The sequence below is a fragment of the Mytilinidion resinicola genome (genome assembly GCF_010093595.1).
Source record: "Mytilinidion resinicola strain CBS 304.34 unplaced genomic scaffold BDZ99scaffold_9, whole genome shotgun sequence".
NCBI classification, from domain to species: Eukaryota; Fungi; Ascomycota; class Dothideomycetes; order Mytilinidiales; family Mytilinidiaceae; genus Mytilinidion; species Mytilinidion resinicola.
The window spans coordinates 589,106-613,974 of record NW_022985445.1 but is presented as its reverse complement, the minus strand read 5'-3'; the positions used below and the strand labels follow the sequence as shown (position 1 = coordinate 613,974).

The 24,869-nt window shown below is 52.2% G+C and overlaps 14 protein-coding genes across 14 annotated transcripts; 8 read left to right on the top strand and 6 right to left on the bottom strand.

The window, feature by feature from the left end:
• Positions 1-3,350: 3,350 nt before the first annotated feature.
• BDZ99DRAFT_462662 (uncharacterized protein) lies at positions 3,351-3,943 on the top strand. The gene is made up of 3 exons (XM_033719905.1): positions 3,351-3,386; positions 3,436-3,560; positions 3,616-3,943. Exons 1-3 carry the CDS (start codon positions 3,373-3,375, stop codon positions 3,762-3,764), a joined length of 288 nt encoding a protein of 95 aa, XP_033577016.1. The 5' UTR covers positions 3,351-3,372; the 3' UTR covers positions 3,765-3,943.
• Positions 3,944-4,287: 344 nt separating this feature from the next.
• BDZ99DRAFT_498263 (uncharacterized protein) lies at positions 4,288-5,343 on the bottom strand (the record flags this gene model as incomplete). Its single annotated transcript, XM_033723570.1, has 1 exon — positions 4,288-5,343. The coding sequence occupies one exon, from the start codon at positions 5,341-5,343 to the stop codon at positions 4,288-4,290; it is 1,056 nt and encodes a 351-aa protein (XP_033577015.1).
• Positions 5,344-5,533: 190 nt separating this feature from the next.
• On the top strand, positions 5,534-7,348 carry BDZ99DRAFT_476268 (uncharacterized protein; the record flags this gene model as incomplete). Its single annotated transcript, XM_033722047.1, has 3 exons — positions 5,534-5,996; positions 6,132-6,594; positions 6,652-7,348. 3 exons carry the CDS (start codon positions 5,534-5,536, stop codon positions 7,346-7,348), a joined length of 1,623 nt encoding a protein of 540 aa, XP_033577014.1.
• Positions 7,349-8,231: 883 nt separating this feature from the next.
• Positions 8,232-10,259, top strand: BDZ99DRAFT_487992 (4-coumarate-CoA ligase-like protein; the record flags this gene model as incomplete). The annotated part of the gene is made up of 4 exons (XM_033722877.1): positions 8,232-8,328; positions 8,475-9,047; positions 9,163-9,392; positions 9,453-10,259. The coding sequence occupies 4 exons, from the start codon at positions 8,232-8,234 to the stop codon at positions 10,257-10,259; spliced, it is 1,707 nt and encodes a 568-aa protein (XP_033577013.1).
• A 611-nt stretch (positions 10,260-10,870) lies between these two features.
• Positions 10,871-11,550, top strand: BDZ99DRAFT_462659 (antibiotic biosynthesis monooxygenase-like protein). Its single transcript, XM_033719904.1, has 3 exons — positions 10,871-10,976; positions 11,041-11,153; positions 11,211-11,550. Exons 1-3 carry the CDS (start codon positions 10,917-10,919, stop codon positions 11,350-11,352), a joined length of 315 nt encoding a protein of 104 aa, XP_033577012.1. The 5' UTR covers positions 10,871-10,916; the 3' UTR covers positions 11,353-11,550.
• An 11-nt stretch (positions 11,551-11,561) lies between these two features.
• Positions 11,562-12,823, bottom strand: BDZ99DRAFT_508630 (cobW-domain-containing protein; the record flags this gene model as incomplete). The annotated part of the gene is made up of 3 exons (XM_033724342.1): positions 12,727-12,823; positions 11,772-12,681; positions 11,562-11,693 (listed from the first exon to the last, which is right to left on the bottom strand). The coding sequence occupies exons 1-3, from the start codon at positions 12,759-12,761 to the stop codon at positions 11,562-11,564; spliced, it is 1,077 nt and encodes a 358-aa protein (XP_033577011.1). The 5' UTR covers positions 12,762-12,823.
• A 419-nt stretch (positions 12,824-13,242) lies between these two features.
• BDZ99DRAFT_487990 (uncharacterized protein) lies at positions 13,243-13,715 on the top strand (the record flags this gene model as incomplete). The annotated part of the gene is made up of 3 exons (XM_033722876.1): positions 13,243-13,246; positions 13,320-13,511; positions 13,564-13,715. 3 exons carry the CDS (start codon positions 13,243-13,245, stop codon positions 13,713-13,715), a joined length of 348 nt encoding a protein of 115 aa, XP_033577010.1.
• On the bottom strand, positions 13,563-14,854 carry BDZ99DRAFT_508628 (uncharacterized protein). Its single transcript, XM_033724341.1, has 2 exons — positions 14,422-14,854; positions 13,563-14,349 (listed from the first exon to the last, which is right to left on the bottom strand). Exons 1-2 carry the CDS (start codon positions 14,739-14,741, stop codon positions 13,983-13,985), a joined length of 687 nt encoding a protein of 228 aa, XP_033577009.1. The 5' UTR covers positions 14,742-14,854; the 3' UTR covers positions 13,563-13,982.
• Positions 14,855-15,087: 233 nt separating this feature from the next.
• BDZ99DRAFT_520136 (autophagy protein-like protein 5) lies at positions 15,088-16,317 on the top strand (the record flags this gene model as incomplete). The annotated part of the gene is made up of 5 exons (XM_033725495.1): positions 15,088-15,207; positions 15,266-15,643; positions 15,726-15,993; positions 16,049-16,224; positions 16,279-16,317. 5 exons carry the CDS (start codon positions 15,088-15,090, stop codon positions 16,315-16,317), a joined length of 981 nt encoding a protein of 326 aa, XP_033577008.1.
• BDZ99DRAFT_462655 (uncharacterized protein) lies at positions 16,052-18,113 on the bottom strand. The gene has a single exon (XM_033719903.1). It carries the CDS (start codon positions 18,012-18,014, stop codon positions 16,356-16,358), a length of 1,659 nt encoding a protein of 552 aa, XP_033577007.1. The 5' UTR covers positions 18,015-18,113; the 3' UTR covers positions 16,052-16,355.
• Positions 18,114-19,002: 889 nt separating this feature from the next.
• Positions 19,003-20,988, bottom strand: BDZ99DRAFT_570669 (ornithine decarboxylase). Its single transcript, XM_033728017.1, has 3 exons — positions 20,280-20,988; positions 19,271-20,224; positions 19,003-19,215 (listed from the first exon to the last, which is right to left on the bottom strand). Exons 1-3 carry the CDS (start codon positions 20,551-20,553, stop codon positions 19,112-19,114), a joined length of 1,332 nt encoding a protein of 443 aa, XP_033577006.1. The 5' UTR covers positions 20,554-20,988; the 3' UTR covers positions 19,003-19,111.
• An 837-nt stretch (positions 20,989-21,825) lies between these two features.
• Positions 21,826-22,345, top strand: BDZ99DRAFT_570668 (uncharacterized protein; the record flags this gene model as incomplete). The annotated part of the gene is made up of 3 exons (XM_033728016.1): positions 21,826-21,840; positions 21,899-22,244; positions 22,299-22,345. 3 exons carry the CDS (start codon positions 21,826-21,828, stop codon positions 22,343-22,345), a joined length of 408 nt encoding a protein of 135 aa, XP_033577005.1.
• Positions 22,346-22,393: 48 nt separating this feature from the next.
• BDZ99DRAFT_462653 (DUF1348-domain-containing protein) lies at positions 22,394-23,067 on the bottom strand. Its single transcript, XM_033719902.1, has 2 exons — positions 22,945-23,067; positions 22,394-22,896 (listed from the first exon to the last, which is right to left on the bottom strand). The coding sequence occupies exons 1-2, from the start codon at positions 23,019-23,021 to the stop codon at positions 22,518-22,520; spliced, it is 456 nt and encodes a 151-aa protein (XP_033577004.1). The 5' UTR covers positions 23,022-23,067; the 3' UTR covers positions 22,394-22,517.
• Positions 23,068-23,433: 366 nt separating this feature from the next.
• Positions 23,434-24,531, top strand: BDZ99DRAFT_462651 (AhpC/TSA family protein-like protein). The gene is made up of 5 exons (XM_033719901.1): positions 23,434-23,567; positions 23,705-23,811; positions 23,863-24,026; positions 24,083-24,229; positions 24,297-24,531. Exons 1-5 carry the CDS (start codon positions 23,518-23,520, stop codon positions 24,330-24,332), a joined length of 504 nt encoding a protein of 167 aa, XP_033577003.1. The 5' UTR covers positions 23,434-23,517; the 3' UTR covers positions 24,333-24,531.
• The last annotated feature ends 338 nt before the right edge of the window (positions 24,532-24,869 follow it).

The window sequence follows — 24,869 nt, the reverse complement described above, 5'->3', positions numbered from 1 at the left end:
TAAGAGGTCAGAAAAGCCTCCGGCGTGGAAATAGCAGGGGCAGCTCGGGCAAGTGTTCGGATAGGCGCCCGAGGAGGAAGAGGCACAGGCACAGTAAGACAAGGCATGCTTTGGGCGGCCGGGTAAGGCCTCTCGCCCTGCGCCGCCTTCATATTTTGGCCAGCAAACTGCTGTCGGATGCCGCGGGCAATCGAGATGGCCACGAGGTAAAATTGCGATATCGCGATACCTTGAGCCATATCACCAAGACTGCATTCATAAAGCGGGTCGGGAGATAGGCTGGAGTACCTGGTGAGGTTGCTGAAACCAGGAGCAAGCTGTCGTGGTTCGAAGAGGACCAGTCGTGTTGTTTTCACGCCCCCCTTTCAAAGCACTAGGTCGGGACGTTCTTAGTGGCTACCGAGCAAGGTACAAGCCTTCGCCCAGCCTCATTGCCGGGAGATCCATGCGGGCGGATGTATGCTATTCCAAGGTTCTCCATAGCACACGTGGTGGCAAAGCTCAGCCTTGAACGGGCTCGGCCACAGCTTACTTCATAGTCGGTCCTGTTACGACTCTCAAGCAATTAGCGTTGCCCGGCCGTCATGTCGTGATGACTTCGCCTCTTTGGGGCCTCCAGCCTTGCTGCCGCCTTATGGCGCCTCGAGAAGTCCTTCGGATCCTGCAGATGCTCTACTATGCTTATCACCCTTCCAATCTAGCGGATCCTACTTTCGTACTCAGCCCATATTCGTCTCAGGACCATGGGTGTTCTATTCTGTGCCTTGCTCATGGGAGGATTCGGTGTTGTTATCCACCATATTGTCCCAGGTGCGGCATGCCAACTGCTTACGCGTTGCGATTCTCGTTCATAAAGTGTCTGTCACGAACTAGTGTTCATTAGTGCTCGTGAAAATGCTACTCGGAGACTATGACTGCGTAGAAATACTGTCTCGTAGACCCAAGAGTATTTCTATACGTTCAAGAGGTACCTCGTACTCCTAATTTAATTCAATTTCCTTCGAAACAATCAAGGAATGGTATCTTTTCTTGGCTTCTCTATCAATCACTACAAGTTCGTTTGAATGCTCTACCTCTTTGTCGCAGTACTTTGTCACATTCATAATGTCTGGAGCCATGCGCAAACGCATATTGTCCTTTTGACACGGCTCAAGCCCGTGGAACAACATCTCACGAAACCATGCAAGTATGATTATAGAAATTTCGGGTGACTATTGCAAAGAAAGTCGTCTTCCTAGCCTGGAAGGTATCGTTACCCAATGGCCATTAGCATTTACCAGTTCTCGGCAGCATACAAATGTAGTTCTCGAAATCACTACATATTAAAAGACGGAATTGCATCAATACCTCATTTTATCGCACCCCACTTCTTATCAGCAACTTGCTTGGGCTCAGGCAATGAGAACTCCCCTCAAGTATAAAACACCTACTTCTACGTCGCAAGCTTGGTCCTATTACCTTCCTTCTTCATCACACCCAACCTCAAATATAACTTGAACCATCTGTCGCACTTATTCTAAGTGATGCACAGGCAGCACTATTTGCAGGTGGACATGAATCATTGAAGAGTTGCCTCCTCACTCTTCGGTTTTCTTGGGCAGAAGGAACTCTCCTCAAAAAATACGATTCGTTCGAACTCCTCACCTCTTGCCCACCCTTTTCTCCGCAAGAGCCACTTCTCGATTTCGATCCTAGTAGGTGGTCGATACAGAACCTCTCATTTGAACTAGTCTGATCCTACAACAGCCACGAAACTGTCGCCATGCCTACCATGCTGGGACTAGCGGCATCCTCTCACTTCGTCCCGGGTGTTCGCAAGAAGCAAGAGATCATCCCCGTCAGGATCATGGGAAAGCTCGCCAAGAGCTACAGTATGGATGATGTCAAACGCATCCTTCAACACTTCAACGTTCCCTATGGCCACACTGACCGCACCAACAAGGATTACCTGCTGCGAAAGCTCGCTATGCTCGAGCGCACCGAGAACGTGACGCGAGAGGAAAGACTCGCAATCTTGAAGATGCCTCTGGACCCCAAGTTCCCAGTGAGATACCAAGAGATGGATCTGGATGGAGTGTTCCAGGCCTCAGCTTTTCCCAATGGAGTTGGTCCCGCTGAGCTTGTTCAATCCATGGGAAGAATCCCGAAGGTCAAGGCTCAGCCACGCGCCTGATCTCGAGGTCACTGCTCACTGCGCCGGACAACAGAGTAGACTCTAATCATCTTGAGCGTAGCCTACCGAAGAGCGATTCGATTTATTCACTATTTCCCATCTTCTTGACGACTCACGATATCTGATCCACCACTCTCAGCAAACCCGGGTCTAGATTGCTTCGTCCTCATGGGATTTCCTTACCTGCCTTTTCCATGACCCCCAGATTAGCATGCCAGTATTTTGGGAGGACGGCAAGCCCGCACCTGGTCTTCGGCGATTCTGATCTTCCGCTTTCTCCCTTTCGGAATGACTACACAAAAGCAAGCTCATTACGATTCGACTTTGATTTCCTTTCTCTTTTCAGACACCATTAGGGCTATGCATAGCGCTCCGAGGCAAGGCATTTCTGGATATTATGGAAACATGGGCTATCATCCATTCTACTGGACTTTCTTCATCTTTCTTCATCTTTTTGCGGCTTGACTTTCTTGATTTTACTCAGCGGGACACTTACGACGGCGTTATCAGAAATGAGCTACCTGGAAGCGTGCGATTCGGATCACCTTCCGTTCAATGCTTCCATATTCCTTATTCTCTAAAATATCAATCAACAAAAACAAATAAATCCCGCTGGTGACGACAATCATGGCTCTTAGGCACCTGTGAAAGAGCTACTCCTTCCTGGCATACAAAACAAAGAAAGTTCGGAGCATCACGAGCAGCAAATTTCATGAACATTTGTTTCTCGCTGATGCCATCGTTTCTCCAGCGCATGTCATATGTCACATGCGAGAGAAGTCGGGTAGTGAATAGAGGAGGATGACGTAGCCGACAGGGGTTAGGCCTGCCGTGACGATGGTGGGAAATCGCGTTTGCCATGGCATTTGCCCATAGCCAATCACGATCTGCATGAAAGCGCGAACCGGATTCACCGAGAGAAAATTGGAAGGCCGAGATCAAAAGCGATGCTGCCGTGGTCTGGAAGACTTGAGCAGCACCAAGAACTAGTGAGGGGCGGCGGGTAGGTGTGGCGTAGAGGTGGGGCAGCAACAAACAAAAAGAGGAAGTGACGTAGGGCTTGCTACTGACACCTTTCTATAAAACGTCCTCCTCAGCTGCTCGACTACTCTTCTTCATCCAACTCACTGCCCAACTTCAACTTCACTTCAACAACTCAACCCTCTAAACCAAACACTTTTTTACCAGCTCAATACACCATGTCTGACCTCGGGTGAGTTCTAGTGTCTTTGAATCGCTAGACCTCCACTGACAACACCCAGCCGCAAAGACCTGAGCACCCAGCTCGGCGAGAAGATCACTCCCGACTCGCAGAAGTCTACCCTCGACCAGACCAAGGAGACCATCACCGGTGCCGCTGACAAGGCCACTGCCGCTGTTGTCCCAGGTCAGTTTGCCCGCCTGTCCTCTATCTCTTGAGCACATTCACTGACTCCAAACAGAGGGCGAGAAATCCACCACCCAGAAGCTCGGCGATGAGACCCGTGGCACTACCAACGATGCCTCTGCCCAGGGCAAGACTCTCCTCGACCAGGCTCAGGAGACCGTCGCCAACGCCGCTCAGTCGGTTGCCGATGCTCTGAAGAAATAAACGTGCTACTCGGCTTGGACACTCGGGAGAGGTTTCTGCGATGGAACTGGCTTGAGTCGACGGATAGGATGATCAACAATGGCTTCCACAGAACACAGAGGATAGACCCCGGCTTGCACTATACCCCTACCTCATAGTTATTATGACAATGACGATGACCTGAACAACTCTACTTCATTTGTATTCACCTCGTGAAATGTGTTGTTATTGTCCCATGTGAAACGGTCGTTGATGTTGTTTACATATCTGCTTTCTCCCTAGGCTACGTCAAAAGCCACCACCCGTCGGTAGGCAGGGATGCTGTTTGGCTCTATAGATTCCTGATACCATATCGAAGCAGACAAACCAAACGCAACGAGCGAACAGACCAACGGAAGGACCTATGCACTTAATTTGTCAAGGAGATTACTCTAACCCACCGCTCAATCTCGCACATAGTCAGCACCCAGGAGGAGTAGTTCATTAGCAGATAATCTGACGAGAGTGTTTGACTTGATATATAAATCTGTGGGTATGTTGGGTCTTACAAGTCTTCATCCTCAACCTCTTCAATCTCCACATGTCGGAGCTGTCTCTCAGCTACATGCCCTTCGCTTTTCGAGTCCCGTATCTTCCCCTCTGCTTCTGCAGCTATCATCAGGTGCTCTGCCTCTTGTACTGCTGCCTCAGCCGCTCCCTCTGCATCTCGATCCACGGTCCGGGCATCCTCCATCTCAATATCTCTCAGCTCTCTCTCAAACTCGGCCTCAATAGCATCCAAATCCATATCGGCTTTCCCCACTGCTCGGTTTGCCAGCCTATGCTCTGCTTCTTGTGCTCCTGCCTCCGCCGCCTTTCCGGCAGCTGCATATCCCTCCTTTTCTAGCTTTTCCAGCTCTTCTGGCTCAAGAAGCCGTCCTTGAACACCACCCTTTGCCAGCTTGAGTTTGCTCTGAACAGCCGTTGGAACAAATTTGCTCGTCGCTTCCTTCCTAAGGTCCCGTAATTGTGGTGCGGATTCGTACACTATCTTCGCGACTGGCTTCGGTGGGAGTACATGTGGTAGGCGGGGATCTCCAAGAGGTGTATCATTTGCGTTGTTGTCCGGACGAGAGACGTGACGGCGTGGGAGAGGTGGAGGAGTGTCCCTCGGCATGGGTATGTGTCGAGCGTCTTCGTCTGTGTCGCTGCTCGACTCCCTGCCACTCCGCTCGCCGTCCCTCCTCCGCTTGCCTAGCACACCACCTCCCCTCGCTCCACCTCTTGCCCCGCCTCTACCACCTCTTTGATCGTTTCCGTCTCTCCTCTCTTCACCACTCCCGAAACGCGGCGCCTTGTCCCCTAATGCCTCACGCGCCTTTTTGACTGCTGCAGCCTCCTTCTCCAATTGCCCTAGTCTCTGTCGATCATGTGGTCGTAGGTCTCCGCTCTCCCCCCGAGCCTTGAGGTCCTCAATTTCGCGCTGCAGGCGCTCCGGGTTGCGTTTTGCGAGCCGTTCTTGACGCTGGGCTTGGACCTGGGCCTTTCCTTTCTTGAGCGCCTTTGCCTTTTCCGCTTTGTGGGCGGCCTGAGCGGGGTTGACTGATTTTTCTTTGGCCATGGTCGTAGTATGTGCGGGTTGTTGTAATTGAGATGATCTGAGGCCCAAGGTGAACGTGGAAAGATGATGCTGCCAAGACAAATTTAAGGTGTGGTCCGTGCACCACATCTAAGTCGCGTGTGGCGTCAGAGGTTCCAAAGGTTCATCAACATCAACCTCTGCTTCACCAACCGCCTCAACTTCAGCAAGCATGTTCCTTCCTCGCGTGCTCCTGAAGAAGGGCATGCGCCCTCCCGCGAAACGCACCCCCAACCCTCCGCCGGCCCCGGCCCAAGCAGAAGAAGGCACCGCAGACCCGCAAGCCGTCCCTCCAACGCGTCCTGCAACCCTACAAACTTCCGAGTCCACCGGCCCCGAATCCACTCAACAAACAGGTGGCCAAGCTCCTGACAATGAGGCTCTGCTGGTACGCGGAAAGCGAAAGCTTGATCAGACTCCACTGGCCGAGGAGACGACAACCGTACCAAAGAAAGCCAAGGGAGATCAGCCTAGGAAGGGATCAAACTTCACGCCAAAGCAGAAATGGATTGTGAATGATGACTACCTGAAGGAGGTTACACTTGGGATTGAGATCTTCTTCTCCGACTATGCGCATCGAGATAGCACAAGCTCGCTCAATAGACTCCAGAAAGTCATCGATGGAGAATCAGGATGTAAGTTGCCATCCTCGTCCCTTTTAGCTACATGTTCATTCATCATTGACCAAGATTTGCCTGCATTCTTTCTATTTAGCTCATTTGCTCAAGCTGCTCTAAGAGAATGTTGCTGACTCGATCAATCCTTACCAGACATCCATTTACAGACCTTGATCAGCAGTCGCTTGCTGGATAGAATGAAACCATATGCAACACACGACATCATCCGTCAGGCTCTCCAGTCCTTCCCGTCAGACTACGTCGAGATAGCCCAGGATGGTCTCCACGTTCGTCGAAAGCCATCCACATACCCACTCCCATTCTTGCTCGACGAAGAATCAGCAGCCATCAAGGAGGAGGAGGAGGGCCTCAGCTTCTGGGACAGCCATACAATTTACGTGGAGCCAAGTAACCCACTTTTGTGCGTCAGGCCTACAAGCGTTGCGGCATCGCTCTTGAAGAACGGAGACCTCTCAGCAAAATTGCTTCCGATCCAAGCAATTCAAGTCCTCCGCCCGAGCTGCGCATTCGTTGTTTTCAGTGGCTCAATCACTCTTAGTAGCGGGGAGACGTGGTTGGAAAAAGGTCTACCTAAGGATTGGATTGTGATGAGCAAGTAAGTTGATCTGTCTCTTGATACTCCTTTCAAGCGGCGAATGCTAATCAACCATAGGGAGGAGCACGATGGACGGACGAAAGAGTACAAAGGTCTTGTAGATCATGACAGACAGCGACGGGCCAAGGCAATCGAGCACAGTAAGATACCTTCCGAGGCGCGTTTGCAGAGAAAAGCGATAGCGAAATCTAAACGAGAGCAAGCGGAGAGAAGGGAGGCTAGGGTCCAGAGAGAAGCGACGTACACCGTTGGAACTGTATCTGATGCCTTGATCGCTTTTCCCGACCGCTGGACGTTCGTTCGCCTCAGCAACATGCCTTGGAGACTTCCTGTCCAAACAATCCTCAAGCTCGTCAAAGACATCTCGCCGCGGCCCATCGAATCCTTTATAGCGTTCCACACTTACGGTAAACTTTTCGTGATTCTCCAGTTCGCAATGAAGGAAGATGCGGAGGCCATTGTGAAGGCCTTCAACGACAAAGTCACGGCCTTGAAGGAGACGGACGAATTAGGGAATTGGTTGCATAGACTCAGTTCAGAACATGAGCCTAGAGCCTGGAAGGATATTCCGGACAAGAGCGTATTCCTGAATCCTTCTTCAACGGATAGAAAGAAGATTCTGAAGAGAAGGGCGAAAGCCAAGAGGGAAGGCACTCGTGCAAAAATTCTCAATCTTGAGGAGGCAAAAGCCTGCTGGGACCAACTGCAGCGAAAGGCGGGCATCACCTGCTCCGGAGCTCCTGTTTCGGACTGAGATGCTCCTCTTTCGGGTGCTTCTCCTTCGGAATGAGCACGATCATCACTCCCATTGGATTATACCAAACCTGGCTAACATAATGACGAGACGACGCTACTCAAGGGTGTCCTGTCGGCGTATGAAACTGTTGGAGTGTCCAGGATGAAAACTATGGGTCATGACCGGGTTGTATCGTTGTATAATAAGGGTTCCTACTTACTGAAGCAGCACACAGACTCGAGTGTCAACGATATGTGCATACTGTTCAGCTACTATTCGTGGTAGTTCAGTGCATGTGTCAGGACCCAGTATTCGGATTTCCATCCTCTATAAATGGAGTAGGAAAAAGAAAAGAAAGTATTACCTGCTGTCCAATCACACCTGCTCGCAACGCTGACTCGAATACTCCATCAATCAGACAACACACTAACCCCATGTCCCCAGCGAGCCGTCCCCACACCGCGTCAGCAACTAGAAGACGTGGGGTATCAACCGAGGCTACCTCCTCTTCACCATTCCCAAAACGCATCTTCGACCACACCGCGGCACAGGCGATCGTCCCCCCTCCACCCCTGCAGAGCCTCAGCTATGTAAGGAGTTAAGTCAGGCCCTTACGGCCCTGCATCTCTTGTCAATTGCCCTAGCTGTTCGTGATACGCTGTGCTTGTTTCCTATATCTCCCATCTCCACCAAGGGTCGTGTGCTCTGGCAAATTACGCGCCGGGCGCCATCAAACTTAAGTACCTGTTGTTGCCGTCGTCATAGGTAGACCGCGTGTTTGCGAGCGTGTCCTTCAGCTTAGATTTCGGGTTCTTGGTCTGAGGTAGATTCCTAAGGGCGCGAGACTGATTACTTGATTCCTTAATCTGGGTATCGGCTTTCGTGCTGGCCGAGGAGAGCTATGACGACTATTGTGGAGAGAACTTCTCAAGGGATCATTTACAGGGCTGCGAAGGAGTATCCGATTCCGGATTTGGATGTGTTGAGTTTACTATTTGGTGAGTGAGGCAATAAAGCGTTTCATTCATCTTTACTCTGTCCAACTTCACTCTCTCACTTTCTGTATATGCATCTCTGTCCCTCTAATATATTCCAAATCATCAAAACAATCATACCCGCGGGATCTCTCACTAATCTGCCCCAGACTCCCCCCACACCTCCGCCAAACCAGACACCCCAATCCACATCTCCGCGGCGAACCCCTCGCACATCCTTACCGTCGCCCGCGCTCGCCTCCTGACTGAAGCCACTGCCGCAGCTCTCCGGAACCATTTCTCCATTGGCGCATCAGGCCCTAACCGGGACGTCGTCTCGGTCATGTCCACAGGGCACCACCTACTTCCTGTGCTGGTGTACGCCGCTATTGCGGCTGGGGGCGTCTTTTCGGCCGCTAGCTCAGCTAGCACATCGAAGGAGCTTAGTGCGCAGATCAAAGAGGCTGGGAGTAAGGTGCTATGTTGCGTTGAAGCTACTAAGGAAGTGGCGGTGCAAGCGGCGGAGTTGGCCGGGTGGGGGGAGAATGGTGGTGGACGGGTTCTGGTTATGGGTGAGGGAGAGACGTGGGGTTTGAAGGCTGTGGAGAAGGGAGGGGAGTTGGGGAAGGAGCTGGTGGATGAAGGGAGTAGGTTGCCGTGGGAGAAGATTACGGATCCAGCGGCTTTGGATGAGAGTATGATTGTGTTGATTTATTCGAGTGGGACGACGGGACTACCGAAAGGTACGTACAGCTTCTCTTCTTACTAACTTGTATTTTTGGGGCTGGAAGAGATCACTTGGACAGATATCAGACCAAAGATCATCGAGCAATTATAGTCACTAAAATACCACAACAGGCGTGCGATTATCCCATCGAAACCTCGTCGCTGAAGCTGTCATACCCGGGGACATGTTTAAGCAGTACATGGTCCAGAACAAACCAGACTTCAAATACTCAACGCTCGCCCATCTACCCACCGCTCACATTGCCGGCATACAGGGATACTTCATCAACCCCTTCTACATGGGCGGGCCAACCTACTGGATGCCCAAATTCTCGTTCTCAGAGTTTCTAGAATACAACAAGGTAGGAAAGACTCTCTCGAACTAACTCCTAGTTGCACCGGCTGACTTGAGCGAACCCTAGAAATACCAAATAACATTCTTCTTCACCGTCCCACCCATCTACCTCCTCATCGCCAAATCCCCCGCCGTAACCGACCACTTCGACTCCCTTGAAGTCGCCATCAGCGGCGCCGCGCCGCTCGGAAAGGAGCTCCAACACGCCGCCAGCCAGAAGCTCAGCCGCGGCAAGACCTTCATCAGCCAGACCTGGGGCCTCTCCGAGACGACCGGCTCCGCAACCGTAATGCCCTTCGGCATGAACGACGACACAGGCAGCGTGTCCCCCCTCATCCCTAGCATGCTCGCGAGAATAGTCGACGAGGACGGCCGCGACGTCGAGCCCGGGAAGCCCGGCGAAGTCCTCGTGAAAGGCCCCGTCGTGGCGAAAGGGTACCATAACAACGAAGCCGCGGACAAGGAGGCCTTCGTCGACGGCTGGTTCTGCACAGGTGATATTGGCGAGTTTCGCAACGGGCTCTTCTACATCGTCGACCGCAAGAAAGAGCTCATTAAGTACAAGGGGCTTCAAGTAGCACCCGCTGAGCTAGAAGCTCTGCTCGTGAGTCATCCCGATGTCCTTGATGCCGCGGTTATTGGGGTAGACAGCGACGACGGCACGAACGAGGTTCCGCGCGCGTACGTGGTGGCGGACGAGAAGAAGATTAGTGCGGAGAAGATTATGTCGTGGGTTAAGGAGAATGTGGCCAGCCACAAGCAGCTGAGAGGCGGTGTGGTTTTCCTGGATGCGATTCCAAAGAGTCCGGCTGGGAAGATTTTGAGGAAGGATTTGAGGGCGCTGGTGAAGAGGGAGCAGGGGGCGAAGCTGTGAGAGGATGGTGATTGACATGCTACCTAGTCACGTGTTTTCGCGAGGTGGGGGAGTGGGATAGTGAGGGGTAGGGGAGCTGCTATTTCATGCATAGCATTTATATGATATATGCCATACTAACGTACCCGATCGACACGTGTCCCTTCGTACTGGATGTTCATATGAAAGCTTGTGGCTTGTTCTCATACTCGCGATAGTGGCTGCTTCTCCATATTGCTTTCAAAACCGCCTTCATTCTCACGTCCAGCAATAAGCAACCCAATAATAACTCCTTCGCTCCAAGCACATCAAATTAACAAGAAACTCAACACTGCAGCATTTACTCCACAGTAAATCCTTCGCGTCCACTTAGGCAATAACAGCGAACCTCGGCGCAGAAAGTAGATCCCTGCACTGCCCTGCTAGCACTCCACCTCACGTCAGAGAGCTGAACAGTTAACGAGCTTAGCAATCTCTAGAACGCTACACGATTCGTGTGCTATCATCAGCAGGGGGGCTGACGCCAGCGGTGTAGTGGGGATTTATTTGAATGCGGGGCGCGCGGTGGGTGGTGGAACTATAAGTATGAGCTTTGTCTCCCTCGCTACAGCTCCGATACGACCAGCAAGCAGCAACTTCAATTGAACATTCGGAAGCTCGCTCTCCGACTCGTACATCATGTCTGACACTGTCTCCGTCATTGCGTTCATCACGCCCGCCCCGGGAAAGAAGGAACAGGTATGTAGACGCTCAATTGACACCCCCGCCTACCATGAACCCAAACCACTAACTCACGAACCAGGCTCAAGCCGGCCTCGAGGACCTGGCGGCCAAAGTCAAAGAGAACGAGCCTGGCGCGTTGCAGTACGAGTTCTATTGGGACGAGAAGAACGGCCAGTTCGTGTTCATCGAGAAGTCTGTTTGCCCAAATATCCTAGAATTATTGCTACGCCGATGCTGACCAAGCAATAGGTACAAGAACCTGGATGCTGTCGCAGCGCACCGCGGGCAGGTCTACTACAGCGAGTTGAAGACGAGGGCAGAGGCGGAAGGGCTATTAGCTGCCCCGATCGATGCTAGGGTCATCGTCCACGCTGGAGGGTTTACGAGGTAGATGAGATGATGAGGGCAACACTGGTAGCTTCAAGGTTGATTTCAAGAGAGTTCTCTAGCGGATATCAAGACATGATGAATAAAATTCCTTCTCCCCACATTCGGTTCTAATTCGAGATAATTTTGCAGAGGATATCACAATCTGTTCTTACCTGTCAGATCTTTGCCCTCTATGCCCGTAGTATCCCTTTAAATGCGACTAATGTAGTATTATGTGACTCTCTTCACGCTCAAAGAACCTACGCTGCCATGCTCTAATGTAGTGAACTCGCCAGCCTCAAGTCGCTTCTGCCATTTCGACGATTCGTACCGGGCGGTGATGACTGTCATTCTCAACGTTGGCTCATCCGCAGCCGTAAGTGGTGTCGCGGCTCCCGAGGACGAGGAGGGTGTTGCAGTTCCCGAAGCTAGTGGAGTTACATTTGCAGAGTCAAATGGTGCAGGCGTGAAGCTCCAACGTCCAAATGCCCAGTTCAAAATATACCGAGAAGGAGCACCCACAGCCAGGCCAGCTGCAAACTCTTTTGGTTTGTTTTCCATGGAAGACCGAGGAGCAGATGAGGCATATAAGATCCCTTTGATCCGATAGATTTCATCTTTGGAAGCTTCTTCGAGCAACTTCTCAAACCTCGCGAGGTCGATGCCCAGCCTCTCGGCCGGCGACGACAAGGTTACCGACAGGACCTCGACTTCGCTCTGATGGTCGTGATCATGGTGGTGTTCATGTTCGCTGTCGACCAGTTTGGCCAGCTTGGCATCCAGACCAAACACTATGTCCTTGTTCACCCAGCCCTTGTCGCTCTTCGATCTCGGCGTCGGTGGATCAACCTCAAGGTCCAGGATGCGATCCTCACAGTCTTCGAGCTTGCGTTCGTCGACAAGCTCCCACTTATTCAACACAATCAGATCGGTATACCGGGCCTGTAGTTTGGCCGTAAGGCTTGTGTCCTCGTAGCCCTTCCAGTTCTCGACATCAATAACGCTCATGACTCCATCCAGCACATATCCTCCGGTCTTTTCGGCAATGCGGTTCACCTCCATTGCCAAAGTGGCTGGAAATGCGGAGCCAGAAGTTTCGATAATAATACGGTCGGGTGTTACGTCGCGAGAGAGGGTTTCCAGGGTATCAGAAAGCTGGCCGACGAGGTTGCAACAGATGCATCCGTTAAGAAGCTCCTGCACGCCGGAGATGGCAGAGGACGAGGCGAGCTGCGAGTCGACGGCGACATCACCAAACTCATTCTTGAGGAGGGCAAGCTTGTAGGACTTGGGTAGCTGGGGGATGAGGTTGAGGATGAGGGTCGTCTTTCCCGATCCTAGGAAGCCAGTTCTGAGCTGTCAACGATGCGGCGGCTGGCGGCTGTGAGACACATACATGATGGTAACCGGGATTGGGCGAAGAGGAGCCATAGTGGAGCATGCAGCAGGTCGGCAAGTGGAGGACGGGCGCAAGACAAACGGCTCAGTGTTGCACTCGGATAAGGCATAGTATGGTCTGAAGGTGGTGAATGTGCTTAGGCGTGAGCTGCTTTTTCGCTTATCGAATCTCTAGCCGCGGGGTTCTTCTCGATCTCGGCCTGTGCCCCACCATCCATTCGTCGGAGTGGCCGTATGCTCATACAGCCAAGACCGCGTTCCAAGACGTGAACCCAGAATGATGCCGTGTCTGGCCACTTGGGTGCTTGCTGCCCAGAGCAAACCATGGAAAGCTCGTGCCCGCCGGCGTTCAAGGGCGTGATCAAGGCTGCTTCCCCTCCTGACGCAATCCTCTGCTCCTTTCACCATATATAAACACTGCTTTCCTTCAAATTCTCACAGTATTCAATCGACACCCTCCACACCACCACCTCATAAACACCTCACAAATACCATACCTAATCAATCAATAACCATGGGTTCGTGTTTCATATCCCCTCCACTCATCAGCTCCAGCGGCTAGGTATAATCGGACTGAGCTAATTGGTGTAGATTTCGTCAACAAGTTTACCGGTGGCGACAACCAGAACGAGGGTCAGGGCCAGCAGCATCAGGGCGGCCAGCAGCAACAAGGCGGCGAGCAGAAGCAGGGAGGCGGTTTCCTCGGCGGCATTGGCGACAAGCTCAACAGCGCAGCCGGCGGCGGAAGGGAGAGCGAGAAGAACGAGGACTACTTGGACAAGGGTGAGTTCACACTAGATTAGTATCTACCAAGCCATTGCTAACGCCGCACCAGGTGTCGATTTCGTCCAAGAGAAGTTTCTCGGAGCCGGCGACCAGAGCAACGAGTCGGCCATCGAGCAGGCCAAGGACGAGCAGATCTCCGACTTCATTCGCAAGCAGTACAAGAACACCACCGGCAGCGATTTCCCCATCGCAGACAAGTAGACCAAGTTCAAGATGGCGGTTCAGACTCGCTCAGTCTACCTTGTCGGGCAAGGCGCTTAGACGATCATCGATTACACCCTATGGCGTTGACGATAGCAGGCCAACCTGCAAATCAATGAATTAATACACAAGCCGCCCTCGTGTCATCTTATTCCCGTGGTTGTTCGTGTTGATGACTTTGCTCTCGTGTCGCCCATAGTTGCGTGATTGTTCTTTACTTCTTGACTCGACAGCTAGCGACCAGCGGTGAAGGTATTCCGAACCATGTTATCCATCTTGAAACTCTTTTACCAAGCTCTCCACGCACTCCGTCAAAGCATCCATAAACCGGCGCTGAACTATTCGTCCACCTCCAACAGCTCCGGCATGGCGGCCAGCGCCCCAGCCAAAGGGGAGGAGCAACCGTCGTCGCCCGAGAGGATCTAACACAACCAGTGCATCCAACGGGTCTTGTCCATTGCCCAATGGGTGTAGGAGGCCGAGTCTGACGAAGTGATTACCCGACGCTCCGATAGCTTCTACCAATGGCAAGGAAACCAATGTTGTAGTCGACGGTGAGTGGGTAGACGGGTTATGACATAGGACGAGGGCCTGGAGGGTCGGCGAGATAGCGTATAGATCGGGTAGAGCATTGCTACTTCGTGTCAGTGGATAGCTCTAGAGCTCCTCTAGCATGAGAGCTAGGTGAAAAGTTATCGGAACGCACCATAGTAGATCGTAATGTAATTGGCATACTCCCTGAACACAAACCACAAAGATAGATCCGCCTTCAATATGGTTTTCGAAATTATCGTGAGGCTGTAGATGGCTGCCCAAAGGTTTCCTCAGCACGGGCGAGCTTAAGATGTTGGCAATGCCGACGGGCCAAGCCTTTGCGGCCGGGATGATGTCAATCGCGTCTAGCTCATCCTCCGTCCTGGTGCGTTTCAGCTGGTCGAGAGGACGAGGAGTATGGGTTTCGAGGGAGCTGGCGTCTGGCACACTACTCGCGGCACGTTTCCGTGATTTGGTGAAGGAGGGCTGCATTGTCCCTGGTAGGACGGAGCTGCCCACTATGAAGAATTAACTGATTAAGTAGAAATTTTGTAGGCCCACGGTGAATAGCAAGGTGCTATTTAGTCGAGGCATGTGGGAGATGTTCGACGCGATGGTAAATAGAAGTCCATCCAGGAGATCTCGCGACTTAGATCCCGGCAGAACGGTTTCTTAGCGACGTCAGGTGACCACCACGTCTCTTACGCTCGACTTCACGCAACACTTCGCAGGCACCAGTAATCTGGATAGCCTTAGAATATAAAGATAGAAATGCGCCGCCGGCCTTTGGGCCTCCGCACCCCGTTCCCTCACCACCACCTCGGCCTCGACTGCGGCCATGGCCAACCCTCGCAACCTTAGCAGCCTCCAGGCCAAAGTATGGAACGGCTCCATCCCGCTGGAGATACGCCTGGCAAGTTCAGATTGCCGAAACTACGATGAGTCTGACCCGTATCTGGTATTGGAGTCCCCGTTATCATTGTATTGTTGAAAACTCCTTGCTGAACTGGAGCCAGGTCATGTGCCCACGCCTGTCTTATATTCCCCTCCTATTGCCACGGCTTCACGCATTCTTCTCTCCTTTTCTCATTGACCCTGACGTGGCACCTTCGAAAGGCTGGCTTTCCTTCGAAGACGTCCCATTGAAGTGGCATTACCCTGTCGGGCTACTCTTCGACCTCTATTCAGGGATTGATCCAGCAACTGCCCCAGACCCAAATGAACCTAATCCAGAACCTCAGCCGAGTCTATCTCCAAGAGACTTGGAGGCCGAGTCCGCTGTTTTACCATGGAGGCTGACGATTCGCTATACTGAGTGGCCTAGCAAGCAATTGATCAAGCTCGACGACAATGGCAAAGTCATGCACGACGCCTTCATCAACAGCGTGAAAGAGGTAGGAAGTCACACTTACTATTCCAACAACATGTCAAGCATGAGACCGTTCTAGACTAAATGCTCGAACTAACAATGACCAGGCCGACTTCCTCCGCAACGGCACAGCCAAAGTCGTCATGTCCCTCAGCAAAGACGACTCGACCCAGCTCTGGACCTCAGTCCAAAAGATGAATCTCGAGGGATTCAACGCCATCAACCAGAAACTCCTCAACCCACGAGGGAGTAACCTCCGCCACATTCCGATCAAGCTCTATCTCCCGCATGCCGCGCCGGACAGCGAAGAAGGTGCGCCGGCGCCTGGAACCGTACGAGTAGTACAAGCAATCGTCAAGCCACTGATATCGAATCGTAAGGCTATCGCCAAGTGAAAGATCACTTCTGCAAGCTAATGCGGATCGACCAGGTCAGGCTCAAACCCTCGGAACGGCTCTCAAGTCCATCCTGCCGACCCTGTTTCAGAGTACGCGTAGACCGATGTTGGCGCAGCCAGTCCTACACGGGGCTGCGGTGCCACTGAGCGCGAATGTGCACGACCTACTCCGAGCTGCAGCATACGCTGATGGATGGCTGCACGTGGTGGTACAGATGATGTGATGAGCGTCAAGGATGTGGAGGCCCTCACTAAGCACCTAGGGAGAGATCGACCTAGTCCACTACATCGATTATCTTTAGACTTGATGGAATATAATACTATCAAACTCCTCCTCGAGCTAATCAATCAGCCACCATTTCGGCTCCACATGCTCCCCGCTAATCCACGCCTTGCCCTCATCCCCACCCCCAAAATCCCCCGTCCGACTCGTCCTCTCCACCCACATGGGCTCTCGGTACTCCAATTGCGCCACTTGCTTGAAGCTGAACCGCTTGCTCTTCACAGCCGGGTCCTTGGTCTTACCCACTACTTCAGCCAGTATCCCCTTTTGCTTAACATCAAAACCGCGGTACTCGTCGTGGAAGAACAGCGCTAGCAGAACCACGAACGAGCGTTTGACAAAGGACACGGATCTAGGCCGCCCTTGCCCTCGCGTACGTCCTTCCTCCCGCAGGAAAAACCCTAGGCGGTATACCTCGCCTTCGCCGACGTCAACGAGGAATCTTTGCATTGAGAAGTCGAGGTTGCTAATGGATATTGCGGGTAGGAAGGTCATGAGGCCTTTCCCAGTAGGATGCAGGTAGCTTAACGGTCGGGGTATCATCTCGGTATGTAGGTTGGCTGGCGATGCAGGTATAAGGTCTGGCACTGGCAACGGGACCATGCCGTGTGGTTGCAGGAAACTCGCAGGCGCCCATCGGAAGCCTTTGGCGACTAGCCGTGGACCGGAGCCCCAGAGGACGTTTGCTGGGATGGCTGGGAGTAATGAGAGGAGGGTTTCCATCCTTCGCCCAGACGGTGACTTCAGCAAGGGCCCAACGTCTAGACTGAGATGGATGGCAATGCAGACGGTTTCGTCTTCGGGTCGGCTCATCGTACGTTTGCTGGCTGTGGTCATCAGATTCTGCATTTCTAGATCACTATTGGACGTTTTTGTATCGGAAGGGTCTCGGAATAAGACCCTGAAGGAGGCGGCGGCGAACAGATTTAGAGAGTGCGCGATTGAATCTTGGAATTCGCCCTCTAGCACGCGCTGCTGGAGGCCCTCGAGCTCAAATACAATATCTTGGCCCCGAACGTAGTGGCGAGGGGCAAGGGCGCTTTCATGATAAGTCCATAGACGTGCATACCAGGCACTGATTGAGAATCGGGTCATGATTTCAGCGTAGCTTGCGTTCGATGGCAGGCGTTTTAGGTCAGCGTCCAGGATGAGCACGCCATGAGCAGAGCTGTAGATCTCGTGCATCTTCTGGACCGAAAAGTCTCGTAGATTCTGACGTTGTGGTTGCGCCGGTATGCAGAGAGTGTCCAGCCAAAATGGTAAGTTGGACTCGTTCGATATAAGTTCTATGCTCTCTGCCAGCTCCATCGCTTGGCAGGTAGCGATACAGTTCGACGTAGACGTTCCAATTCCGTCTGCCCAGACATGTGAAATGGCTATGTATTGTGTGTCGGCCATTCCGTCGTCATCGTGAATGTCGATGAACGGTCGTCCGTTCTCATTGGCAATCCTCAGAAACGGAATCCTCCCCCGTTGCAGACAGTCAACAATCTGCACTGTCGGTGCTTCGAGTACTTCGCATTCACATCCTTCTCTTGTATGCGAGATATCAATGCCTGGTATATATTGACTTGCTGTACACGATTGGAACGTGCATTTTTCATGGTTCTGCGACGTTCTTATGGTCCCTAGAGCAAAAGCATAGGCCTGTGTGTCTTCCGGGAAGTTGTTTGAGAGTTGAAAAGTAGTAAAGGGACACCATCCAGCTTGATGCATTCGCTCTTCGAGTAGCGGGACTCGGCCTGGCTGTCCTAATTTTAAGACACCCGGACGACGACCCAAAACATGTTCTGAGGCGATAGATAGAGCGCGAAGCAGCAGGGCTGCACAAAAATGAATGCCTTGTAGCTGTTCGGCGTAAGGAGAAGGTAAAAGGCCATGTGCAGTGATCAGTTTAGAGAGCGATTGGTTGATTGTAGCAGCGTCTTTGAGGACACCGGATATTTCCGCCAGATGGGCCGCCTTGTTGATGATTGGAGAAGTGTTGACTTGGATCAGCCTATCCCACTGCTCCAGGTATTGAGTGAGTTCAGCTGTTGTAATGTATCTACCGCCATCGAAGTCGCGACGAACAAAGTCTTCCAAGGGAACCTCCGCGTTGATGACGGTCGCAAGCAGGCCAAAGAAGAGCCACGCCTGTAGGAAAGCAGTCAATTCATCCAGGCCTTTTTGGTTGAGCGTCAGCCACTTCTCCAGGTCTCCAGGATCCAGGAAGGCATCGTAAGTAAGCCATAGCGAGAAGTCCCACCCCATACGCTGAGGGTAGCTGGCAAAGTCACCGCCATCGAACCTGGGGCCGGAAATGTATGGTATTGCAATCGGAGCTCTGCCGCCTTTGACAGGGAGGTGCTCCATCGCAATCGGCCCGCAACGATACGTTCACAGAGGATGGAGGGGATGGCGAAGGTCTTGGGATAGGCATGTCTCAGCGCACGGGGTATATGCACCCGCCCGGGTTTCGTGCATATAGTTTAATGCATTCTGCAGCCATGTGGCGGCTACAAAAGAAAGGAACAACTTTATCGAGTGGTGGCGTTCTGGAAAGACGATAATGTTGGATAGAAGGTTGGTTAGTATTAAGTTTAATGCGGCACGGGTGGGTAGTGGTGGCAAGCTTCAGTCTTGTTTGTGGGGATGCGGCGGAATCAACAAGCAGGCACATGATTCGCTAGGTACGGCAGATGGTGCAAAATGGACAGTATATGCTAAACGAGTGTAGTTATTTTTATACAGCATAGAAATATATCTAAGGAAAAGCGACCAAATCTATCAGGGCAAGCCACCGCCGTCTATAGTCTATTTTTAAATTATGTTCAGAGTCCCAACAATGCAGTCGCACCAGGTTCACTAGAGACGTAGACAATGTCGTGGCTGTCAGTGAAGCCATTGAAGCGCGTAGCGGAGCATTTAGTATATGCTAAAAATGCCGTTAGAAGAGTCTTTTGTAGAAGTGTCAAAACGTGTGGACTTACCTCCCATGTCCTCAAAGTAGAGCCAATCCCCTACATCTATAGTTTCGGGGAAGGTGCAGGATTGAGAAATGACGTCTATGCCATCACAAGTCGGGCCCCAGATGGAGTACTCGGTGACGGTAGGAGTATCATAGCCAGAGCGCCGAGTGTCATACAAGAATCGATTGCCGCAGTTAAGGACAAGTGGCACCGGGTTCTGGTGATCAAAGATGATACTGGAAAAGTTTCCGTAGACTCCATCATTGAGGTACAGCATGTACGATGTCGTTCCTAAGGTCGCATCCGCAACAGTACGGCGTGCAATGACATGGCATGCAATGGTGAAGGCTGTAGAAACGTAGTATCGACCAGGCTCGCCAATGACACGGATGTGCGGTGGGAAATACACATCCAAAGCTTCGGAAAGCACCTCGGCCATGGGTTCGAAAGTGTCTCCGCAGAAACCTCCACCAACGTCCAAGGTGTGCATCTCGATGCCGATCGAGGCAGCCTGACCGAACACGAATCTGGCATCTTGAACAGCCTTGAGGAATGCCTTGGGGTCAGAGGCACCGGATCCCACGTGGAAGGCGACACCAACAACGTTGAGCTCCAATTTCTTAGCCAACTCGAGTAGGTCTGCAGTGCTGTCAAGGGAAGCACCGAATTTCTGGCTCAGACGACACAAGCTGGCAGAGTCGTCTGTCAGGATCCGAAGAAACAGCTCTGCTTCAGGGAAGAGCTGCTTGGTCTTGTACAACTCATCGGCATTGTCAAACGTCATCTGCTTGACTCCATGCTGGGCGGCATACCGAACGTAAGACTTCGTCTTGCAAGGTTGCGCGTAGATGATGCGGGAAGGATCGATGCCCATCTTCAGGACCTGTTCAATCTCCGCCTTGGAAGCACAATCAAAGCCAGTGCCGAGCTCGGCTAAGAGGCGAAGGACTTGCGGATCCGGGTTACACTTTACAGCTTAAAGTAAGTCAGTTCTGAGCGTTGGCCATAACTTCGAGACTGGTAGGCTTACCATAATGCGGCTTGACTCTTGGCAAGTTCTTCTTCCATCGGATGTGCTGACGGTAGACCTCGCCGAGGTCAGCGACGAAGAACGCATCCTCTTCCCCTGCGCCACACGTATCCTGATTAACAGATTCTACTCGAGCTTTCAAAGCATCTCCAATCAGATTGCTTGCAACATGACCGCCATGATTGTCGGCATGAACAAAGTTGGCGTCTACAGATGAGACTGTTTTCAGACACGACGTATATTCTTCAGCAATCGTGAAAGCAGAAGGTGCCATTCCCAGGAGACAAGGCCCAGGGATATAGGAATTGAATTATCGGCTTCTCAAGAGCAATGTTATGGCGGACGGAAGCTTTCAAATCCGAGACTGGTGTGGCGAGGGCCCCTCGATTCTTCCTCAAGGAGGAAGAACCACAAAGAGCGGCTATTCGGCAGCTTAGGTTGGGAGGAGACGAGGGGTTCGGGTTGATCAAGGTCGAAAAGAAGACGCTTGAGGTCGATGGAAGCTGGCAACAGGCGGGGGAGGTTGGGTGTTGATAATATCGGGGTGTGGGCGAGCAGAGGCAATTTGAAGAATAAAGCAGTGACTGGCCAACGGGGCCGTGGTGCGCGGAGTGCCTTTGCGAAGACCAAAGGCTGTCTGTAGAAGAGTGTCTGACTGGGGAGTCAGTAAGGTAGTGGACGAGAGTTTGGTGTAGTAGATGAGGAAAAGTCGAAGGACGAAGGATGGAGGGGAGCCTTCAACGCGGAGAAAACCTTGGAAAATCTGTGGGCTCGACGACACTAAACGAAAGCGGTCGACTGACCCAGATTAAGTTTACAACACCCCTACAATTAGCGGCAAATATCGGACGGCGAGCAGGTGCTGGCGAGACGGTGGTCGGAATCGGATCCAGGCGCGGTGTGGTTCCTTGGGTGCGAGAGGAGCGGTGTCGAGATATATGTAGTTCTCGCAGGAAAGACGCCGTGCCAGTGCCAGGACCACGATGACGGCCGATTCTAAAATGCCTCAGCCTGTGCAGCACCCCTGGACAATCTGAGAATCACCGCCTGCTCAGCAACGGCGGGGCCACGCTGCCGTCCCGAGCAGTGAATGCCAGGCTCGCGGACGACGACGGCGCATCGGGACGGCGATGCAGCAACAAGATGACGTTCTGCTGCACGCTGCAGGCGAAGGCATGCGGCTCTCGGCGTATGCATGTGCTCAGGGCGTGCGCCTGTGTGGTGCGTGGACGGCTGAGAGGGAATTTTATAGGCTTCTAAAAGCCATACGACAGCCTGCCCTCGTATCGCCGAACCAGGGCCTCCATCAGAAGAAATTATTTTCGTAGTTAGCGAGCCACATGGGAATCGCTCAGGCACACTTTGTTCGCCGGGCCAAAAATAGGGCATCCTAGCATTCTATCAACGCCAAGGTCCACTGGCTTGTTGTTTTCCAGGTTGGTCACCATTACCAAAGCAGCAATATTCGGGTGTCATACTACCGTACTATCACAGAGTCCACGGTACTCCTAACCGCTTCGTCCTTGAGCACCTCCAAGAGGTCACAATGGCTCACAATGCAGTGATTACCCTTGAGCTCACGCCTACCTACAACGCGCAACCCACTAACATCATGACAGCCTGACGAGACTCTCGCGCACCTCACGAGACTCGGTCAGAAGCCCGGGGTGCAAAGTACCCTCATCCTCTCCCGAGAAACTGGCGCCATCGTCCGTACGTCCGGCTTGATCTCCAACAGCAAATCCGCCAACCCAAACAGCACCCTCCCTGCGTCTTCCGAAAACACAAGCGACGGGTACAGCAACGGGAGGAAGGAGAGCGGTATACACAGTGCTGAAGACGTGGCGCGGATGGTGTGGACATTCATCAAATCGGCTGGGTCGATGGTGGAAGAGCTGGACAAGGAAGATGAGGTCAAGCTGCTGCGATTGAGGACGAAGAAGTGCGAGTTGATAATCGTGCCAGGTATGGAGACTCTTCAAACGTCGCTATGTCAGCGGAATACTGAAACCATTACAGATGTCAAATATCTCCTCGTAATGATCCACGACACCCCTCCAGCTTGAGATATATTATTCGTCCAGCCGCACGGATCACTTCAGGTTGGGAGCAGGCGTTTGGCATTATACCCTTGAATCATTGGCGTTAAAAGGTCAAAGAATGGAGGCACGTCCGGCCATCGTAAATACAATTTTATCGACTTCTACTGCGCTCTCCGCTGTCGTCGAAGATCATGTTCTACCAGTGAGCTTCGGATATCTGAACATCCTCAACATCAACGCCCTCTTTGTACCATCGCTCGGTATCGGTGATTTCAACGTCATTTCCACTCATCATCCGCTTGCGCATCCTGCCATCTTCGGCGAATGTCCAGTCCTCCAACCCGTAGCACCGCTTCCATTTCATGCCATCATGAGAGTCCTGATACTCATACCAGAATTGCACCGCAATCTTGTTGTCCGTGAAGGCGAACAGCTCCTTGCGAAGTCGATAGCTCTTCTCCTTTTCCCACTTCTTGGTGAGGAAGTGTTCGATGGCTTGGGTGCCAGATAGAAACGACGAGCGGTTCCGCCAGATGCTATCCGGAGTATAGGCTTTAGCGACGGTCCTAGGATCCCTGTAGCTGTTAGCAATATAAGAGTAGGTTAAAAGAGGAATGGCTGACTGGGTATTCCACAAGTCCTGCGCCTTTTTGACTTTCAGACGGGCTGTCTCTGCGGTGAACGGCGGGTTTAGCGACATGATCGTTGGTCTAGAAGCAAGTGAAAGACTTTATCTGACAAACGCTCCAACGGTCCGGCTTTATAGATGTAATCTATACTGGCTCGACCCGCCGCCTGGACCGTAAAGAACGTGGTCGCTGAGTCAATATTGGATGATACGCTATAAGCCCGCGGATTCGCACGAGAGAGTCTCACGCTGCTTAGGAAGAGGATAGCTGACAGGGTTCGAGTATTTGTCAATCGGTAGCGTGGGACCTGCTCACTTGGGCTCTTTACCAGCATTTGACAGGGTGTTCACTAGTGCGAGACCCCTCCGATCGGCCGTCCTGACGCAATGCCCGAGCTTTCGAAACTGTACCTTGATGCCCCGCTATCAAGACAAATCACCACCGCAACTATATAGCACCTCATAGCCGCTCTGCTTCCAGGAACACTCACACACAAAACACACCAAGGCGCCCAAATAAACCAATCCAAAACTTTCCCACCTCTCAAATTCAACTCAATCCTTAACAATGGCTCCTCTCAAGGTCGGCGACAGCTTCCCGGACGGCGTCAAGTTCGAGTAAGGCTACTTGTCCCCCACGCAAGCTACATCCTCATCCGTGTCCGCGGCCGGGGGACTAATCCCACCATGCTGCTGCGCCCTACGGGTGTACATGTGGAGCTTCCTACGGAACAAAGCTGACGTGTTGTGTACAGATGGGCCCCAATCACCGATTCCGACCCCACCGCATGCGGTCTGCCACAGGAATATGATGCCAGCAAGAACTTCAAGGGCAAGAAAGTGGTCCTCTTCAGTGTTCCGGGTATGTTCAATGAAGGCTAATTCCATATGGGAGATATCTAATTACTTACAGGTGCCTTCACTCCTGGCTGCCAGGCCCGCCACCTTCCCCCATACATCCAGAAGATTGAGGAGTTCAAGAAGAAGGGCGTCGACATTGTGGCCGTCATCGCCTCGAATGACGCGTGGGTGATGAATGCATGGGGCAAGGTGAACGGTATCAAGGGAGACGACATTGTGAGTACAACCCATCCACGTCTTACCGCTTGATAAGACAGCGCTGAGTCCTTCAGCTCTTCCTGAGCGACACCAAGACATTCTTCTCCAAGGAACATGGCTGGGCCGCAGGTATGGGCGATCGCAATGGCCGCTGGGCTATGGTCTTCGATGATGGCAAGGTTATTTATGCTGAGAACGAGAAGAGCCCCGGCGAGGTCAATGTAAGCGTCCTCACTGGCATTCAACCTCGCGGACCGATTGTTTAACACGGTGCTAACCTGAGGCTAGGTCTCCGGCGCTGAAGCCGTTCTTGCTAAACTCTAAGTGGGTGCGGATGCATCGACAACGTCTAGCAAACTGTTCAAGGCTCGTATAGATCAGAGCACATAGACCCGGCCCATAGTCTTCGGTCATGACTCGGCTTTCGGGATGGATGGCATTTTTATGAATACCTGCGACCTCTATAGCGAATATATAGCAATTCGATCACGAAGATTGAAACCCTTGCTCGTTTGACATGAACGGATGCTGTTATTGCTTCGTGAAATCAGCACACTCGCAAAATGCAAAGAATTAGGATATGTAGCGTCGCTGCGAGCCGCTCTTTCACACTGAAGTATCCAGAGCAGTAGATACTGGACGATTCTCATTCTCTCACACACATAGAAGGTCACTGAAGACTCTCCTGCCTTGGCGAACAAACCATGGGGAGGGATATTGCTCTCAGCGTGTGTGATGAAGAGGAGCGGAAATCTCTTCGCTTTGGATTTCGAAGGTCCCTGCGATGCCAAGAAATGCTTTGTCATTCGCACTAACTCTAACGTAATCCACAAGTTAGTGGCCCGCACAAGCTAGTGGCCC